This window comes from Taeniopygia guttata, chromosome Z, assembly GCF_048771995.1.
Source record: "Taeniopygia guttata chromosome Z, bTaeGut7.mat, whole genome shotgun sequence".
In the NCBI taxonomy this organism is placed as follows: Eukaryota; Metazoa; Chordata; class Aves; order Passeriformes; family Estrildidae; genus Taeniopygia; species Taeniopygia guttata.
Window position 1 is genome coordinate 77,870,980 of NC_133063.1, and position 20,929 is coordinate 77,891,908.

At 37.4% G+C, this 20,929-nt stretch overlaps 1 protein-coding gene across 1 annotated transcript in view; it reads left to right on the forward strand.

Annotated features, from left to right (window-relative positions):
• Nucleotides 1-20,423, forward strand: part of RAD23B (RAD23 homolog B, nucleotide excision repair protein) — a 33,883-nt gene extending 13,460 nt beyond the window's left edge. The window contains exons 3-10 of the mRNA XM_030257415.4: nucleotides 1,724-1,803; nucleotides 4,022-4,269; nucleotides 7,171-7,226; nucleotides 11,032-11,159; nucleotides 15,424-15,547; nucleotides 16,482-16,609; nucleotides 17,010-17,186; nucleotides 19,000-20,423. Of these exons, the coding sequence (XP_030113275.1) occupies nucleotides 1,724-1,803; nucleotides 4,022-4,269; nucleotides 7,171-7,226; nucleotides 11,032-11,159; nucleotides 15,424-15,547; nucleotides 16,482-16,609; nucleotides 17,010-17,186; nucleotides 19,000-19,113 (1,055 nt within the window). The 3' untranslated portion in view covers nucleotides 19,114-20,423. The remainder of the gene's footprint in view (nucleotides 1-1,723; nucleotides 1,804-4,021; nucleotides 4,270-7,170; nucleotides 7,227-11,031; nucleotides 11,160-15,423; nucleotides 15,548-16,481; nucleotides 16,610-17,009; nucleotides 17,187-18,999) is intronic.
• The last annotated feature ends 506 nt before the right edge of the window (nucleotides 20,424-20,929 follow it).

Consider the following 20,929-nt stretch of genomic DNA (forward strand, 5'->3'; position numbering starts at 1 on the left):
TTAACAGTGGGGAGATGCTAATGGGAGACAAGTTTTGAGTCTCTGTGTTTGTACAGCTCCTCTGAAATACACCTCATAGCAGGTTTTATGTCCCTGGTACTTCAATGGAGGGAATGCATGTCAGGAACATGAAGGTGGAAGTCTCATGCATAACCAAGAAATGTGAATCAGGCAGAAGGCTTTGTGCAATGTGTGTAACTGCCTGGCGCTCTTAATGTTATGTTTCTGTGATTGCAGAAATCAAAGATTGCATAAGATTCTGTGACATGACTTGAGTGTTTTGTGAAGCCAGAATGTATCTGCAGTATTGAATAATCCTCACAAGCAGTAAGAAACGTAGGAAATAAGATTAAGAATATAATGTTATCCGAAGGTGTATTATCTTTTTTTTTTTTTTTCCCTTTGGACAAGAGATATGAGGGTATATTGATGACATTTTTACTTTTATTAAAATGAGCTGTAGAATTTTCATAATTTGGCAAACCAAAGTGATACCCCCAGCTGATTTTCATCAGAGAGGCAGATCCATTGTGTTGACATTGTATTAGGGTGTGATCTAGAAACCCTGAGAGTGGTGGGTTCTGAGAATACAAGATGTCTGTCTATGTACTTTCATAAAGTATATATATTATATTGCATACACATTCATTAAAGCCTCCCCCAAAGTGCCTATAAAAATTGTAAGTAAACCCATATAGGTTCTGAGTCAGATGCTACAGGTATTGCTATTACTGCACTACTTGTAATACTTCCTTGAATGTTTGACCTGCAGGACTGGTGGAACCAGTCTTCTGTGCTCTTTGTGCCATAAAGTGTATGTGTTGCTTGATTTCCTTGCAATCATCAGGATAAGGATGTGTCCTGCTTGCAGTCCACTAGAGAGGTTGTGAAATGGAAGCAGTCTGTGGCACATCTTCAGAAAATTAATCTGTTTAAATTGTAAAATATTCCCTGAAATTCTGTAGTAGAAATCAGTGCTATAAAACTCACTGAAATACAGACTTGTTTTTCTGATTTGTGGTGCTACCTCTAAGTCAGCTTGTACTAAGGAAAGGCAAAAAGTATGTGGCTTACTGTGTTCCTAAATTCTTGTAGAAGTGATGCAAATCTATTTTGTCACAGTACCTCCTCTGCTTATGAAACATCAAAAGTCATAGTCTAACAGATGTTTCTGGCTTTTTCTGATAGCTTTTTCATCCTTCTGTCAAGGTGTCAAATTATGCAATAGTTCTAGCTTTTTCTAAAGTTTTAGCCTTGCAAATTGTTGCAGTTGCAAGGTCACACACTTGTTATTGCAGGTAATGCTCTTATCTGAAAAACAAATGGAAGATAAGTAGAAAGGAATTTCCCTTACTGTGTAAGCAGACATAAGTTACTTGGTTAAGCTTTTTCTGTGTTAATGCCTTCCTCTGTATTACATGTATCTTTGTTAAGGATCTTTCCAGATTCCAGTGAATCTTTCCAGATTTCATGCTTTTATTTTAAATGGTTCTAAAGCATCTTCAACACTTAAGGCAGCAGCCCTCAAGGTGTCCACTACTTTGTACATCATATGAGAAAAATTCTAGCTCTGCTGCCAAAGCTTAATGGCCAAACTGCTTTTTGTTGCACTGTTTAATGTTTATTTATAAGTCTGCATAAAACATGTTTTAATGAGGAAATCCCAAGATCGTTTGTTGATTAGTTAAACAACTTCTTAATTTCTGCCTGTTTAATTTCCCAGGTAAAATCCTTAATGATGAAACTGCTCTTAAAGAATACAAGATAGATGAGAAGAACTTTGTGGTGGTTATGGTGACAAAAGTGAGTAATCATTTCTTTTGAGTGGGAAGCTTCATTAGTTTAATTCTGTTTTTTCTTATGATGAGTGATTGTATATGCCCATTCTTAAAACCAGTGGAATTTCATAATATGCAAGTTCAGGTTAACAGTAAAAAGCTTACGTGAATAGATAAAAAATAATGCTTCACAGTCTTGGTTTGCCTAGGCTGATTTTTGCATTTGCTCTCTGTTGAATGTTTGTATCAAAGAAAAAAAATTGCTAATGGCTGATTTTACTGTTTATTCTTTCTAGTCTCTCTGTTTTTTTTCCCCTTTTATTATTAAAAGGAATAAGACAACCTAGGTAGTTTGTTGTTAAATCCTCTGTATGGAACTCTTCCAGCCTTGCCATGTTGGTTTTCATAGTTCATGGCTTTTTCTTCTGTCAAACTCAACAGCATAAACCAGTGGAGACGGGATACATCTGGCAGTAAACAAACCTGTGGGTTTTGAAAGACTGCAAGTGCAATTTACAGGGAATGACTGTGACATGTGTTCAAAGTATTTCTTCTCTGAACCACTTGTCAGGCTGCTTCCAGGAATCAAGCCACTGATTTTCCAGGCATTCCAGACCATTGCGATCTGAATAAAACTGGCTTCATCTGTCTGTTTGGAATAGGAAATTAATTTTGAAGCTAAAGTTCCTCCTCCTGACAAAGAAAACAGTATTCCCTTTATTCCCAGATATGGCCTTTATTTCCATCTGGTAATAGTAAACATAATTAAACATGTGGGCTTGTTAAAGATAACTGTTGTTGCTGTGTTCCTGAATGAACAGCTTCCTAGTCTGTGGCTTGCCACAAGGGCATTTATCAGTACAAGAAAACAGGTGTAGACGAGATGTCAGAGTCCAGTTTTTTATTTTGTTGATATCAGAAGACTCCAGAGAAGTTGTGCAATTGCCACTCCTGGAAGTGTTCAAGAAATGTGTGGCTGTAGCACTTAGGGGCACGGTTTAGTGGTATGTGTGGCAGTGCTGGGTTAGAGTCAATAATTTTAGAGGTCTCCTCAACAGTTCTGTGATTCTAAAGGCAGATCTCCATGAAGAACTGCTAAATTCAGTATATTCTGATAATAAAGGTACTTAGGGCATTTCTTCAATCTTACAATCTTTTTGTTAGTCTTGGAGCTCAATTGCCCTTTTCCTTATTCTATTGTGGATAAGACATGCCCAGTCATGTAGGCACTGCTAACTTGTCTGATGCTCAGACATTGTTGCATAAGGGGTTTAGGAATCCAACAGAAAATAACCCCCCTTGCATTCCAGCTGTGTTAGTATTTTTCTTTGAGTGCTTATTAAAATGTTATTTGCTGTGCCCATCATGTTGAAAGCTATTCATTCTTAGCTTTACCTCTCCTTGCAGACAAAAGGAGGAAGTAAATGTTTTCTTCAAGCAGGCAATGTCTGAAAGTGGTGCACCTTGAATAAGTAGTTTTGTTAAAGTTCAGCTATTTCTCTTGGAAAGCCAAAGACTGGGGTCAGCTTTGTCAGCCCTTGGGGCTATTTCTATATAACAGGATAAATACTGCATCCAAGAAAAATTCAAGTTTCCATTAGAGATGTGAAGATTATTTCACAATTGCTTACAAGAATTATTCATGCTAAATATTCTGCTGTAAATTTGGTAGTCCTTCATTCTGCTGTGTCCTTGGTACTTACTTCATGAACTGAAGTATTTGAGATCTTATTGTAGTGCTCTGAATGCAAAGATTGCATAACTGAAACATGTGCAGGTGAAGTTTAATTTTTTTTTGCATCCTGTGTTCCAGCAAACAGCATTAATAATGAAATGTGATTTCTGTCTTAATCACTTTTTTCCAGATCTGAGTGGTGAGAAAACCTTGTTCTGCAGATGTTTTTTGGCAACTCTCTTGGTTTCTTCTGGAAAATGTGCTTTTGTAAAACACAGGATTGTTTTCATATTCACAAATTTCATATTGTGATCTGCAAATATTTAGATCTTTGCATTTCACTTAATCCTCAGCGTGTGAGCGCTCAGGTGTGCAAGTACTTCAGTGACACTCTCAGTTTCTTGTTTAAGCACAGTGAAGGGCATTAGAGAGTTAATGTCTTGCAACCTTTTAATGTTGTGCTTGATGTTGAGGCAGCGATAGCAAACACAAATGGTCTTAACAGAACTTAGAGAGCTGTGGATTTATGATCTTTGTTTTGTGCCTGAACTCTTTTGTCCTCCTGTAGCCCAAAGCAGCAGCTGGAGTGACTCAGCCATCAAATGCCACTTCCACTGTTGGCTCAACAACTGCAGCTCCCACAGCAGTTGCTGCACCAATCCCTGTTCCTGCCCCTGTGCCAGCTCCTGTCCCTCCACCACCAGCACCAGATGCAGTGGCATGTGAGCCAGCACCTGTGAGTACTCCGAAAGAAGAGAAGCCAGAAGAAAAACCACCTGAGGCACCAGCTGCTGTCAGTCCATCATCAATTGACAGGTATGAATAAGCCTCCAAAAATGGGTTCCTGTTTCTTTGCTTCTAGTTTTAAGTTTTTATTACAGTGTTAGGCAAATCACTCTCTCCATTCTATATAATTTTTCTTCTTTCTTAACTGTAACTTCAGTGTCTCACTAAGTATGATAGTACTGATTGTAAGAAGCACCTCTCCTTGCTTATGCCTTCTCCTGTGGGAAGTGTGCTCTTGGGAGGAAACCTTGTGGAGGGGAGAGTTAAATGACAATAGACTTGAGCTCCTGTTAGGCATTTCAGAGTTATCCTGCAAGTTTCTGTTCAGACTGAGGATATTCACCTGCAGTGGGGATATGCTGTTCACAAAGCTCTTGAAGTCTGAGAAGTCTGAAGAGGAATGTATCCTGTCCTGCTCATAACCCTCTGATTGTGCTTTTGGTAATGTTGGACAGATTCAAACCATAAATTCCTTTTTGCTGTATGAGTCTCTTAATATCTGGAAAGAGCGTTTTCTTCCAAAATGTAGGATGTCATATTGCTCTTAATCATGTAATTCTTTAAATCTACAAGGTTTGGGTTATTTTTTTTTTTTGTCTTTTTTTTTTTTTTTTTTTTGTCTTTTTTTTTTGAGACCTGGGAAAACTTTTCATCTCAATTTTCTGCAACTGAGAAAATCAAATGGAAGTTAGAGGTTTCATCCCTGATGTGTGCTGTTGCCTTTTTTTGCTTAAGTTGCTTAAGTACTGCATGGGATTAAAATATTGTTAACTGGAATTTAATGGCACCTGAAGTGCTGCATAGCATCAAATCTTAATTTTTCATACTCTGGGCTTTAATTATTTGTGTGTTACTTCTGGGAATACTGGTGCACAATACAGTATTTTTAAAGTGATTGTATTTAAACAGCACAGAATACTGATTTGATGATAATGAAGCAAAACTTGCAATTGCCTAATGTCTTGAAAAACTCATAACAAATTTCTTGCACTAAATACACAAATTGATGATTTAGTTTTGCAGTTCTGAGAAACGAGTATCTTTTAGAAATGGAATGCAAATGAGGTTTATCAGTCAAATTCACTTAGTTGGTTAAAAATACTAATGAGTGGGGTTATTTTTTTTCCCCTGCTCAGTTTGTCCAGTGGGTTCAAAGATCAATCTGTCATACTGAAATAGTGGTTTTCATGTATGGATTGCAGTTTTGTAAAACTGCAGTAAGGGACCCTCAGTGTACACACTTGACAGAGAAGAACAATATAATTTAACATATACATCAAAATTATCACCTGCCAGATTTCAGTGAATACTGTTTGCTTCTGATTTGCTTTAGAAGCTAAATTACTAAGGCAAGATTTCTTGACCCAAGGCCAGGCCAGCTGGCGTCCTGCTTTGTCTTTGATCTTTTTTTGATTGTAAATCTTAACTACTGGCAGATTCTAGTGAAGCATTCTTGTTTGAACAAATTATTTATTGCACAGATCTTACAGAGATCTCTGTTGGATTTTTAGTGGCATCTTCTGAAAACATTCAGATCAATCTGATGATCTTTCACTTGCTGGTAGAAGTTGCCAACTCTGGTAGCCTGATAAATATGAGGTTTCTGCATCTCCATGTCCTCAAGTCTATCATGTTATCAAGACTCTGTATTCCCAAAATATACACACAATATGGATATACCTATAAATGTATGTCTGTCAGCTTAGGTCAGCTCAGTCATGCAAGATACATCAGCCACATCTGCTTCCCCTCTGCCTATTTAGGGCAAAGCCCACTCCTGCAGAATGAATATGTACAAAACACAAGTGAAAAGTAGGAGTTGCTGTTTTGACAGCTTGCTCCTTAGAGTTGGCCAAGTTTTTGGTACCAGGGCATGGGGACTGCCTAAGCCCTGCCACCCTGCTCCAGGCCCTGTTGCTCAGATTCCCATTCTACATACACACGTGTGTAGAATAGAGACACACATGCCTGCATTATGAAAAATGTTTAGATGTAGAATTTAATGAAAAGACAGGATGGATGGGTAGTGAGGTGCAGAGCACAGCCAGGCAAGTGTTTCTTATGTATGACTGGCCCTTTTTCTCCTCTTTTTGCTCTCTTGACCTGTGCTTTTCTTCATGCACGTTGCCTTCAGCTTTCCTTTCCCTGCTTTTGGTTCTTCCTCTAGACTTCATCCCAACACTTTTTCCTGGCACCCCACAGTGAGTTGCACCACCCTGTAGGCTGTAATGCCCTTGAAGGAGTCCTGGTGACCCACCCTGGGTGTCACCCTGAGTCCAGGGGGCTGATGCTCTTAATTTTGCAGCCCTGGGAACTGGGCAGCCCTTGGCTGTGGCTGATCATTAAAACTGGTGTTCCTCTGCCTAGTGTTGTGCCTCTGTGTTCATGGAGGTGAGCCTTTAATCCTGTAATTTAACAACTTTGATAATTTGAGATAGAGTAATTGCAAATGTTAGCAGTTTATATTCCTGGGAAAGTAGTATACTGAGATTTTAATAAGTGCTTGCCACCGACCTCCTTGGGTCCTCATTGAGGTCAAACTGGTGACTGTGGGGAAGCAGTTAGTGAGACTGCTGTGTGCTTTTGAAAATCCACCTTGTTCTCCCACTCTTTAAAGCATTCAAGCAAGCAGATGGCTAATCCCTGAGCAGATGGGCAAGAGCCAAACTTCTGGGGGGTAGCGGGGGAAGGTTGGCCTTGTTTTAAAAATGCTAGCATTGTAAGTTTGTAAAATCTATTCTCACTGTAGGACCAAAAGAGAGCTCTTTGGAAAGCTTTGTTGGTTTTTTAGAAACAAAAGGGGCTATTAGAGTTACAGCTGCTGCTGTTTTTTTTTTTTGCTTTTTTTTTTCTTTTTTTTTTTTTTTTTTTGAAAAACAGGAAGTTTTCCAAAGTTTTGTAATTACCATTGCACTTGTCTTCGTCTTACAGTACAACAGGTGATACATCTCGATCAAATCTTTTTGAGGATGCTATAAGTGCACTTGGTAAGTGGAGAGTTTTTTTAATGTAGGCATTATTTTGGTGCAGCAGAAACATGATAGATTAGCAGATGTTGACATTTTCTTCTGTATCTGTCATTGCTAAAGTTATAATCAAATAGTTCTTCTCTAAGACCTGAAGCTGGTGTCTTGGAACCAGCTTTAAGAACTACCTTGTTGAAGAGTATTTTCCTTTATATATTTTTATTGTGTAAAAGGACGATCCTTGCACTGCTGATTTTTTTCCCAGTTTGCTTTAATTTCTCTTCTGACTATTCACATTGAATAGAATAGTAGCTTGAATAGAAAACTAGATGTAAATATGTGTGAGCTTTTCACTTTTGCACCCCAGAGTGCAGAGCTGGTGAAATGGCTGCCTTTATTCTTCACTTATTCCAGCTTTGAAAGTACTTTGCTATTTGACACATTGAGACTAGATAAATTCACCAGATCTGCTGCTGTCTGGGCTGAGAAGTGAATTCCTCAGTGGATTTGCAGTTAACTTACTTTTATTTTGACAGTTTAAATAATCTTTGTTTCTCAGTGGAATAGACAGAATTAAGACAACAGGAAGCTTTGCCCATCATTTATGCAGATTTGGGTAGCTAAGAAATTATTAGGCAAACCCACAACTCCTTACTTCTACTGAAATTTTTAGGTTGTTTTGGAGTGTAACACATTCAGGTACAGAAATAAGGAGGAGGTGGGATTTTTATTGTGTCTTTTGTCTTTAAATATTAAGTGGTAATTGGGTACAAAGAGTGAAACCAAGTAAAGAGTTTCACTTACATTTTCATGTGGATATATTGGAGGCAGGTGCTGTGATTAAGCAGCTCAGGGTGATTTAGAAGCAGAAGTAATATTCTGCATGAGTTGCTGCCAGATTTAGTCTGTCCAGCTGCAGTTTAGATTTTAGGTGTGACACACTGTTTTCAATTGTATGACACAAAATAGCTGATAGAGACTAACAGCGGGAGACAAAAATGAAACACTAAAACTAAACTTGCTGAAGTGATAGCTGTTACCAAAAGTTCTTCCTTAACCAGTCTTAATATCTTAGTGGCCAAAACGAGGTGATCACCAACACTCGTGGTAACAGTGTTGATCAGCAAGTTAAATGATGCTGATAGTCTTGATTCAAATCTCTTCAAAAACTGGGGAAGAAAAACCCAAAATACTTCAAGAGCACCACCTCACCATCCATTTTATGTGGGAGTTCTTTGGTTGGTGTCTGATGGAGCAAACCCACGTGTCCCTAACATGTTTGGAAATAAGAGGTATTGAGTGTGATTTTCTGGGTAAGCATACTGCAAGTGTTGTCAGCCAATAAATTTTCAATGGCAATAGACATGAACTCCGTGGTTCCTTTTCTTTAAAAATTGTCCTGAAGGGAATTTGCTTGCACAAATTAATGGGGTATGTTTTCACAGCCTAAGTTGGTTCAGACACATATTCTAACTGTGGCTTCTCAATTACGTTGTCTGAAATTAATTGACTTCGCTTTAAAAACACGGATTGTTTTACATGATTTGCTGTTGTTTTCGGTTAAATGCTGAAAAGTGATGTGGCTTTGTGTGGTACGTGAACATCTGCACGTCTTGCAGTCCTTGTGCAACCACATCTTTCACAGGAGCAGTCTAAGATTTCTTTAGGGCATAGGACGGGAATTTTTGATGGGGATTTGAGAGTTAATCCAGCTTTAAAATGTTACTTGAAAGATAAAAGCAAAGAGCAGAATCAATTCAGCATTGACCTCAAACATTTCCATTAGCACTAGGAACAGATAGGCCTGACTCTGGATCATGACATTGCTGGTGTGCAACTTCTGAATTATTATTCTTGATCTTGCTCTTGCACAGCTTATGTTAAGTAGACTGTATGGATTACATGCACCTACATTTTCAGTAGTTCTGTTTTCCTCCTTTGGTTTTTAATTGTGCCTTATGTAGCAGCCTGTGTAGAGCAAGCCAGACTTCTTGCATAATTTTCCTGTGTCAAATCTCTCATACTGTTCTAGTTTCTACCTTACTTATATTGAAAAAGCAATACAGAAATGTTCAAGTAGTAAGTAATTACATCAACAGATGTTCTATCTGCTTGGTTAGTTTCTTAGGAGTAGTGAGGGTAAACTAGTGCTGTGTAAGGAAGAAGGTGAGCAGAAGTAGCAAAATCATTGTATTGGGACAATTATTGGCTTGGCTTTTTTGCTTCTCTGAAGATATGTATAGAAGTATGTATTTTTAGAGCAAAGTTTAGGTGATTTTTTTTTAAATTTCATATTTGAAAAAATGCAGGTAGATATGAAATGAATGATCTTGTAGTTCTGTATGAAGACATGAAGAACTTACCATTCCTTAAACTCAGGTTGACACTATTACTTTGAAACCCAAATAATGAATACTTAAAGTAGTCAAGGCTTTTAAATCCTTTATTTATGGATAATGCACAAGTACTCTTGGGGTAGGCCTCTTTTATTGTTTGTTCTTGAGTATACTGCCCTAAGTCATACACCCACTGATTGTTTAGAAGCACACCTTAAGAAGCAGGCAGTGGTGTTGTATTAATGTTGGCTTGAGTTAAACACCTCCCTAAGGGAATAAAACATCATGTTTTCTTTGGTTTTTAAATTATGACTTACTTGCCTTAGCAGAGTAGCTCTTGTATTTGTTTCCTCTGTTTTTTCTTTAATATTAATCAGTTGTTTTTTATGACGACTGTTAATTGTTTAACTTTCCTGTCACTAACTTGCTAGTTGCAGAGTCAGTCAGTAGTAGGATTTCACTGAGATCAGGAATACCTGTATCCAAGGAAGGAGATGGTATTTTAATGCCTGGGCTTTTCTGTGGCTTTTTCCCCCCAAGGAAGATAGCCTTGAAGATTTGCCCAGTTACAATGTATAATAGAATAGTTACTTTTTTTGTAATTGTAATACTTACTGTCTGCATTTAAGGCAGGAAAATTATAAATGGATTATGAAAAGAGATAATAATTGTCCTTACAGTGACATTAGTGTAGTGAACAGTCGCCCTTAAATAGTTTCATATATAGTGGGTGTACCTTTTGTCTTGATTGCTGTAGTTTTCATCTATTTTTGCTGTAAGAGGTGGGGGATTTGATGTAATGGATGTCTAGTCAAATGTTAAATTGAGTGAGATAAAAATTAAAAATTAGATGAGATAACTTGGTTTCCTGAACCACCACTGAAGACTTGAGTGACTTTCCTAGATAAAACTTTTAAGTCTTCTGCATGATTTGAGTTGGTCCATATTAAGTTGATTAAATTACTTTGATCATCATCACCAGCATGTAGCAATATATAGCAATATCTAATCACTAATTGTCATCTATCTAACAACAGCACAGCAGAAAGTATTTGGAAAATCCTCAATGGCTAATAATTTGACAGGCAGATTTCAAATTAATACATTTCCAAATGTAAGCTGCAGGAGACTTCTCTTGATTATATCAGGAATTGAATATTAACTGTGAGGATGCCCTTGACCTTAAATGAAAACTTGAAGAGAGAACATTATTTCAATTACAAGTACAGAAGCATCATAAGTACTGCTTTTGTCAGTAGAAGTTTACATTTTTTCATTACCCTTCACTATTTCCAATCAAATTCATAATGAAACCACTGAATATGTTTGGAATTAAAGCCACAGAACCATGCCATGTTTAATATGAAGTACTCTTTAAAATGAATGACTGAAATTCAGGTAGAAATTACACTTATCCATTGAAACTTTTTCTTTGTGTGTGTGATTATTTTCATCTTATTCCCTGAAAACTGTGGTCCTGTGACTTCTAGTGACCGGTCAGTCCTATGAGAACATGGTGACTGAGATCATGTCCATGGGCTACGAGCGGGAGCAGGTGATTGCAGCACTGAGGGCCAGCTTCAACAATCCTGACAGAGCGGTGGAATACCTTCTGATGGTGAGCACTTACCTTACCTGCACCTTTGTTTTCCAGTTGATACCTTTCACTTTGATTTGGCGTTATTTTCAACATTACTCAGTCACTGACAGTGACATTTGCCATCTGGAAAGATGAGATCGGAATTTTGACAGAGATGGTGTGTTATAGAAAACACTGAAGGAATATCTAACCACCTCCAGCACTTCTTTGCTTTCATTTTTTGTTGATTGATATGGATATGTCTGTAAAGTACGTCCAGTTACAGTGATAACTTTAACTGCCAGTGGTTGGCTCAATGGTTTTGTGTCACCTTTTAGTGACAGCATTAGTTGATTAGTTGTACTTTTGTGTCTATGTCATCACCATTCCTTAAGTTCCAGTTCACTGTTTTTGCTAATAATTTGGTGTTCTTAATATACTTCACAAACTGAAAGGTTTGAGAAGTTTGTTTTTTTTTTTAACTGTGCTTCATTTAACTGGTGTTTTCATTTCAGTAGTGTTTTAGAAAATAAACAATTTTCATTTGATAAATGAAGCTCGAAGGGTTAAACGAACTTCATTGGCATGAGAGGAAATAGAAGAGTAGTTTCACTTAATTGAAAACTCTGGGCTTTTTGGATTGTTTCTTGTTGTATACATTAATCTGGCAGGTGAATGGTAGCCATGCAGAATCTGTCTGATTTTGTTGCTTAATCAGTATTTCCAGTACATTTAGTTTTTGCTCTGGCATACCATTTTTCCCCAATGAGGTTTTTCCTTTTAGCAGATCTGAACTATATTAAAATCTGTCAACCAGATATCTTGACCTAATCCTTGCAAAAGACATGTGGATTGAATTTCTGATTGATCGATAAGAAATCTGGCATCTTTACCCTCCAGTTATAAAACTTCAATTTTGTTAATGAAGTTTTCCTTCAGTAGTTACAACTTCAAGACCCTGGCATGCTTCTTAGTTACATTGATGTTCCCAAGACTGTAATCTTCAGATTTTAAACTAACAACAAATGTTTTGAGTACAAGAATATGAAAAGTTTAACTCCCAACTAGCATTAGGCCAAGCAAGGGTGAATGCAGTGGCTCCCAACTCTCTGTCATAAGTCCACAAGTTCAAACATTTGTTTTTCATGTTGTAAAAATGTTTGGTTTACTGTTTGTCTAGTCTGTAAATACACCATGAATTCAGTGCCTCCCCTAAGTGTTTGGCCTGCTGTGTGTGTGGCAGTCCTACACAGTGTGCATTTCTTGTGCAGTCAGTTTCTGTCATTTCTCTCCTCTAGCTTATTTCAGTTCAGGAACTCCAGATCAGAGATAAGAGTGTCTCTGTGATGGAGCTGCATGACACATCTGCCAAATGCATTGACTGCAGTGAGCAGTTAATTTCTAGTCCTTCAGTTGGTCCTTCTGTTATATAAGATGTCCCTTTATATTTTGTGTTATCCTTCACTGGAAAATAGCTTTTCTTTTTTCTTCCTCTTCTTCCTGCTGGAAAAGGGAGTAGGGAGGAATGGTCTTATTCTTGGAGACCATATTAGATGGAAGAATTCTTGCTGTCCTTCTAGAAGAATCCTTTTGCTCTAAATGGTCTTTATAACTCTTCTGGATCTGCTGGGGTCTGAAGATGTTCCTTCCTCTCCTGCTGCATCACAGAAAGGTTCTTTTTAGTTTCTGTTGATCTGGTCTGTTGGTGATACTGTTCTTTGACCCTCTCTCTACATTACCTGCATCCAAATTATCATCAGCACTATCTTTTATATAATCTGCAGATCAGGATTAAGACATTGAGATCTGTAAGTATAACAACACTGGCCAGGTTTAAAGAACCTGGGTACAGCAAGCTAAAGGTGTTGCAAAGGACTTCAACTGTAATTAAAGCACAGCTGCTCCTCAGATGAGCCTTGAAGATTCTACTTGTTGACCATGTTTCAGATGGCAAGTTCTTCAGTTTTCATGGCATGAACATTGAGGATTATAGGTGTAATCCTGTGTCTGTGCCCTGTGACTGTAGAAGGATTTGCAAAAGATGATCTTTATTTTTCTATGCCCCACACTCATCTTTGGAGGCATTTACATTCAGATCTCTCTTTCAGCCAAGGATTTCCTAACCTGTAGTTAAAGGAGGAGTTTTGTTGTCTCTTCAGTAACCAACCTCTTAGTTTGGATATTTTTAGGGAACATTTCTTTAGTGTGACTGTAGTCAAATACTGAACATAATTTCTAGATATGTGGTCAAAGTCCTGTGCCTGTCAGTGTTTCAGAGTCATTTGGACAAATGCCCTTTACAGGCTTTAACTTTTGGTCAAACATGAACTGGTCAGTCAGTGGAACTAGATGACCATTGTAAGTACCCCTGAGTTGGAACTGTTTTGTTCTGGATCTGATGTGATTATTGCCCTGTAGAGAGCAATGTCAGCTAAAAACCACTGTACTGCTCTGTAAAACAGTAAACAATTGTTTCATCCACCATAAGGAAACAGTGGCCTTTTTTGCTGTCCCAGCAGTGTTTGCATTCAGAGTGGCTTGTGTGTGGTTTAATATCATGCTTTATTCTGTTGTGTGCCTGTGCTAGCAAGGTCCATACGCCTCACTGGCATCGTCTGATCAAAACTGTACACGGTCTCTGCTATTTGGAGAGTGATACTTCAAGCTTGTGTTCGAGAGTTAAGATGATGTTCAAGATGACAAATAATTTCTAAGTAAATTTGTTTGAACTAGTTTGCACAGTCCTTCTATTCGAGAGCAAACGTAGAAGTTTAAACAAGCACAAGGTGTTTGATTTGGACACAGATTGCAGTGATGACGTATGCCTGTGAATAGGTGAAATCAACTAGTAATTTCATAAGATTAACCCAAATTGTTACATTATGCTTGGACTGCCAGAAATTACCGATTTGATGGAAAAGGTATTTAATCGGTGCTCTGTAAGCCACTGATAAGGGAGAGTTACATCAGAATTATACCATGAATGGAATCCTCCTCCCCCTCAGTGGAGGGAGGGATGTGTAGCAAGCTTACTGAGCCATGTGAAGGTAATGAAGTATGTGACAGGAAAATCTTGCATTTATTCCCCTGAGTGGCTTAAATGTGCACTTGATGATCAGGTTATTTATACCTTGATGTGCTTCTTAATTAACAAGTAAGGCAAAGAGTATTGCTTGGAGCACTGTCCAGTTCTCCCTTTCTAGATGTGTCCTCTGTATTAGCTGTATATTCATCCTTTTTGTTCAGGTGTAATGATGAACATACCATGTGAAGATCATGTTACAGCAGGACTTTTAATCTACATTACCTATCAGTGATTTTTATGGTAGGCTCGACAAACCTCTTCATTGTCTGGTTACCCTGTAGTTCTGTGATATTTTCAACTCCCCCAGTTCCTTACATTTTGTGGTTCCCCAAAACAAGGGTGACCCTTGTTTGGGTAACTTCTCTGGGCTGTTCCAACAGGGTTTGTTGTAATATTCTTTGTCTCTCTCACATGAGTAGGTCTCCAGGCTTCAGAAAAGTAGATTAAAAGGACAGACTTGGTGCAGGAATTCAGTGACAGTGAGGAAGCTTGAAGGATTTCCATGCAGGAGAAAAGCAGTAGAGTGAAGTAACATTGTTCTAGAACCAGCATTCTAGTTTATTATAATATTGTGTTTTAGCTTGGTCTACTTCAGCCCTCTGAGCAGTCAGTTCATATAAAAAGTTGCTTGCACATAAAAAATAAACAAAAAGCAAAAGTTAACTATTTTTTTTTTAAACTTGCTAAAGCTGGGTGACATACAGACCTTTTCACTTTAAAGATATAGTGAATGACAGCTTTTCATGGAGGAAAAATGTCCCAAGAGCTGTGTTGTATCTCTTTTCAGTTCCTTGCCAGTTGTATGGAGCTGCTAATCTTAGTTAGCATTCTGTACTGCAGTTTGTTGCTGTAATATCACTTTTGCACAACAGTATAACAGTGTAACAGTATATTTAGGTTAACATTTTCATTCATATCAAATATCTTTAAACAGGATTCAAAGCACATTTTTTTTTTTACTGGGGAAAGTTGACGCAGGACATGCTTTACCGCCTTTTTATACAAACCACACATTTTTCCTGCCAAAAAATAAAATTAATCTTTTCATGGTGTTCTCTATCAGTTATAAATTCATAACTTACAGAATCTTGCCTTGTATTTGCAGAGAAATCATTATTTTTTTTTATTTTTCCCCTTATTTCTGAAACCCAAACACTGCATGCAGTTGAAACATGTCTTTTAGCAACCTGTGGGTAATGATGTGAACTGTGGCTTTAGGGTATACCTGGAGATAATCAGGCTGTGGCTGATCCCCCTCAACCACCAAGCACTGGTGCATCTCAGTCTTCAGCAGTGGCAGCAGCAGTAGCAACTATACCCACGACTACTAGTTCACTAGGAGGTAAGAAAGGCTGGGTTGGAGAAGATGTGATAAACAATGTGCCCTTAATCAATCTATTTTTCAGTCAGTTTTTAAGTTCCAGGTGCTTGTGAGCCATTCAGAGGGAATTGGGTAAAAGCTGTTAACGTGGAAATTCCAGGTGTGGTACTTTCCGGGGACAAGTGCTTAGTTGTATATCATGTGCAAAGTTTTCAAAAAATGCAGTGAACTTGGACAATTTCTTTAATTCAGTGTTCTGGATTCTTAAGTGCAAGACCATGGGTGCGGGGTGGGTTCTGTTTTTTCTCACTTAAACTCTGTTTTTCTACTCTGTGACTGACTGGGCACTGTCCACTATGACTATATTAATATATTTACCACACAGAAGCTGGGATATCAAGGGAGAAACCTGAAATTAAGCCATGAAATATAGCACTGGTGGGACTTATAAATGACCTAGGACTCCTCACTCAGCAGTGCAGCACTTTGACAGTGGCTGGTGCCTGCTGAAGAGAAGAGTATTTATCATGTATTTATCTCCCTCTTAAAGGGGGATAGATGAATACATGAAAGGAGCCTAATTAAGGGGTAGGAGAGGTCTGTCTAGAAATGGTGCTCAAGATACAAGAGACAAGACAGAGGATTGGGTAGATGTGTCTGATTGAGATTAACCAGAGATGAGACACCCAGAGGGAAGTGTTGGAGATGAGGACAAGGCTCTCGGATCTTAAGAGAAGACTGAGTGGAAAGGAAATGTATGTATTGTTTAATTTTGGAATAAAGAAATTTTACTTAAAGCTAGAGTGAGGAAGCAAATTCTTCTATCCTTCAGTGAGTGGTGTATCCTCCACTTTAATGTCCTGTTTCTATCTAAAATTGCAGTGTACATATGCATTTTATTAAGATTCTAAGTAACTTCTTAAAAAGCATGTTATTTCACTGATCTTTTTTTCAGGACATCCACTTGAGTTTTTACGAAATCAGCCTCAATTCCAGCAGATGAGACAAATTATCCAGCAAAATCCTTCTCTGTTGCCGGCATTGCTACAGCAAATTGGGCGGGAAAACCCCCAACTACTGCAGGTGGGTCTTAAAAGAAGAAAAGAATGCTTACTAATTCTGATTTAGCTTTGCAAGAGAATCACATGTTGATGTTGACTGGGATAATATATTACTAACAGTTATAACATTCTATTGCTTGCTTTTCAGCAGTTGCTGCTGTACAGAATGTATTTTCTGTGACATTGGACACACAAATTTGAGGCTTCATAAGAGGTGCAGAGGGGGTGAGGAAGCGGGAAGGATTGAAGCATAAAAATTGCATTTGTTCTAGTTAGATATAATGATTTTTCTCTGTGCACTTTTTGCGCATCCCTTTGGCTTCTTAATTCTCTGAAAAGAAATATTTCTACTTGTCTGTTGGCATTCTTGAACTTCAGTTTCTTAAATATAGGTGTTTCTTTTCCTGTTCTGTGCATCATAGCAAATCAGCCAACACCAGGAACATTTTATTCATATGTTGAATGAGCCAGTTCTTGAGTCCCGCCAAGGTTTAAGTGGCAGTGATGATGGTGCCAGCACTGGAGGAATAGGAGACGCTGGGAATGCTCATATGAACTACATTCAAGTAACACCTCAGGAAAAAGAAGCTATAGAACGGGTGAGCCTTTCTTCTTTGAAATTCTTGTTGCTGTGGGGTGTTGACTCTAGTGCATGCTTAAGATCTGCCAAACTTAAACTTTGTTTAGGTCAGTAGTTCTTGAATCATATTTGGTATTAAATCATGTATCTTCTTGCTTTGTAGCAGTTGAGTCTAAAATATCTTAAATCGGTCTTACTGAGAAGAGGCAGAGCATTTTAAGTGATCAGAGACCATCCTGTGATAATTGATGACGGAATGGGTTTCCTTCGGGAATTATTTAGGAAGTAATTCCTCTTGCAGAAGCCTCAGCCAGTACTCTTCTAGATTGTGCCATGACAGGTCTCCAGGTACAAAGATCTGGCTGCTTGAGTACTGTTTGCAAAGTACTTGGAAAGTAAGGGCACTCATAGTTAAGTAGATTAGTTGAAGTCAAAATTTTACTCAGTTATTTATCTGTTCATGCCAATTAGTTAATTACAGTTTTCTAAAAGTATTGGTAAGCGTGAAAATATACTCTGAGGTGGTATATTGCATACATAAATTCTGTGTAAGTGACTAAATACGGTTTTGTATAGATGGCAGTGCCCCTGAGATTTTTCTCAGGACAAATTGCAAGACTTTGGCACACTGTGGTAGTGGTTTGGTACCTGAAAGACAGTGTTTTTTCATCTGGCGAAAACAAAGTTCAAGTAAGGATTATTAGAAGATGTGGATTTGAATACAGGTGTCAGTTCTCTAGATCTTGAGGAAATTAGCAATTAATAAAATTAGTCTAATAAAATTAATAAAATTCGTCTAATAAAATTATTTGTCCATGTACTTCTTCACAAGTTCTCATCTTCTCTAGTCTGTTGCATTTCCTTTTAAAGCCATTTTATGCAGAAGAGCTCTTAGGCCTCTACTGCCTGTTTGGAAACCCAGCAGAGATCTATATGCTTCTTTTTCTTTCCATGAAAAACAAACCTCAAAATTTAAGTGTCTTGGTATTGCAGCTGATGCCTTCATGCTGTCTGTGGGCTAGAAATAAAATCTAAGAATGGCTGGTGTGAGATAATAGAACACAGTTTTTCTCATAGTTCTTTGGTCTGTCCCATACATGAAATGCCTTTCAGGTACTGTGAGGATTTTAAGAAGATCTCCAAATAGTAGAGTGTACTTGCCTTTGGCTAAAACAAGAATTCATTTGCTGAGTGCCCAGAGTGCTGGCTAAACCCTTGGCACATTATTAAGTTCTTCTCTGATATTCTCATACCCTGTTGCCGCTGTGTTCCAGACATTAATTAATTCCTTGACTTCTGAAAATCAGATTGCTCTCAGCTTACTTGTCTTGGCTGCAATGTGTAGTTAATTTTTTAAGATAAACAGTTAAAAATATGTCTTAATGTGATGTGCTGGACAGCCTACTAAAGATCACAGGCTGAAAGCTTTTCTTCCAGCCAATTTTTTCTTAAAAGTGCTTTGAAGCTTTGTGTAATTGTTTAAAATAAGCATTGTTTGAAGTTGGGTTTTTTCCCTGCAGCAGTGCAATGTGCCATTACTTCATGGCAGTACTGTGACCCAGGTCTGTTTTAGACTTACTATGTCACTAAAGAAGTGGCAAGTTTTTCTGGTGCTTCATTAGACTTAATCTGGTCACTTTTTCAAGTGAGGATCATCTTTACTAAAGGCAGAGGCAGCGCCTTATTTTTTACTGACTAAAGTCTGCACTGAGCTAGGCAGCAGCATTATTTTCAAGAAGGCAGTAATTGCTTAAGTGACATCTCAAGACCCTAGATATAGAAAGAAGCCTGACATGCAAAGTGCACTTGCTAAATATGTCTCTTTTCTTCAGTTAAAGGCATTAGGATTTCCTGAAGGACTTGTGATACAGGCATATTTCGCTTGCGAGAAGAACGAAAACCTGGCTGCCAACTTTCTTCTACAGCAGAACTTCGATGAAGACTGAGAGAATTTTTTTTTTTCTATTTCACACCTCACACCAGTGCATTACACTAACTCTGTTCACTGGATTGTCTAGGGTATTTGGGCTTATATTCATAATTCCTGGTGTATGGAATATAGGGGGTGGGTGGAAGGGAGAACATAGAAAACAAAGCAAAGGAAGCAACAAGTTTCAAATGTCTGTTTTAAATTAGCAGATGCAGAAAATCGCACAGTGTAAAAAAAAAATATATATATATATACAACCAAAAAATCAGCTTCTGCAGATAATTAGTTCCTTCTGAAAACTGTAGGTTAACTTTTTCTAGATTTTCACACTTGCTGTACTAGTTCCAGAAATGTAGTGTAATGCACTGCTTCATGTTCTTTTCCACTTAGTATTGACATTGGGAGTAGCCTGTGCTACGTAGATTTTACAGTCTGTATTTCATGGCAACACTGGATAGCAGCTTTGTGAAATCTAAAAGATCTGAGCAAATGTAATCCTGAATGCCAAAATAGGGTTATTCGGGTTTTTTTCTTCAGCTGTGTTAAAGTAGTGAAAGAAACACAGTATTTTTGTTTCATGCTGAATTAGAACAGTGTTGGCTTTTTTCTTTTTTTCCAATGAAAACCCATTACAGTTAAAAGTGTCCTGATTATTGAGAAACACCACCCCCTCCTTTGTCCCCTGAAATGATCTGAGAAATTATATACATACAGAAGAAAAATTATTATCCTGTTTACATATTTTCTCTTTGGGAAAAAAAACATAGATACCTAATTACTGTTCTCTTAATGTTATCTCGCAGTAAAAGTTTTAAAAGCAATAGATTGCATGTTTGGTTTTGTTATATGCACTCTAGTGAGTTGAATATTCTTTTTCTGCCAGCAACTGCAAGCTTCATTTTTGTCTGCTGCAATGAGATTTTATCAAATCAAATTTCACCTTCCCAACTTCATTGAACCAGCTTTTATAGTACAGCTGTAAGTGTTCTGTTGCTCTTGAGTAGATTGTAGTGTTCAAGATATTTCTGTTAAGTAAGGACTTTTGGGGATTTATTCACTTTATAAGGATGAGAAGTTCAAAACTTGAGATATCAAGCAAACTGTCAATTTATTCCAATGTAAAAAAATTGACACTCTGAACTTTCTATTGAAAATAAACTCTGGTTACAGAGTTTTGAATTTTACTTGTTCATACCTACTTATCATTTATTTTGTTTAGTCGTCATAAAATGTTAACAATCATATTTTTTTTTAATACATGTTTACTTTTAGAGGTAATTTTGCCCATAATTGCAATACTATGAATAAAAACAAATGTAAATTTAATCTAAAGCTGTTCTGTGCAACGTTACCTGAACACAACATGGGGATAGTTTGATTTTTCTACTGTTGTAGTCCAATTACCTGGATTACAAATTTACCTCTACAGTAACCAGGAAAAATATTATTAGTGGTACAGCACTGAATTCCTGTACTACTAATGATGTTAATGATTTTAGTGATTTAGTGGTACAACTAAAAAATGCTTTTATGCTGAGTTTGTTTATCAGTGGATTAACTACTTAGCTACTACTTAAGCTCAGAGTACAAGTCAAGTGTCTTGAAAAACGAGCTAAAAAGACTGAAACATTTGTATTTCATTTCTTCATTGATTGGCCATAGTCTGTAAAAATATCTGCACAAAACAATGAAATGTATTAAAGCCTTTTACTTTTTTTTTCTATTCTTATACATCTGTGATATTTTTTCAGATAGTGTGTATTGTAATTATTCAGATTTTATTCTTTTAAAATTTCTTAGATGAATGTCATCTAAGTGATCAGTAGCACAAC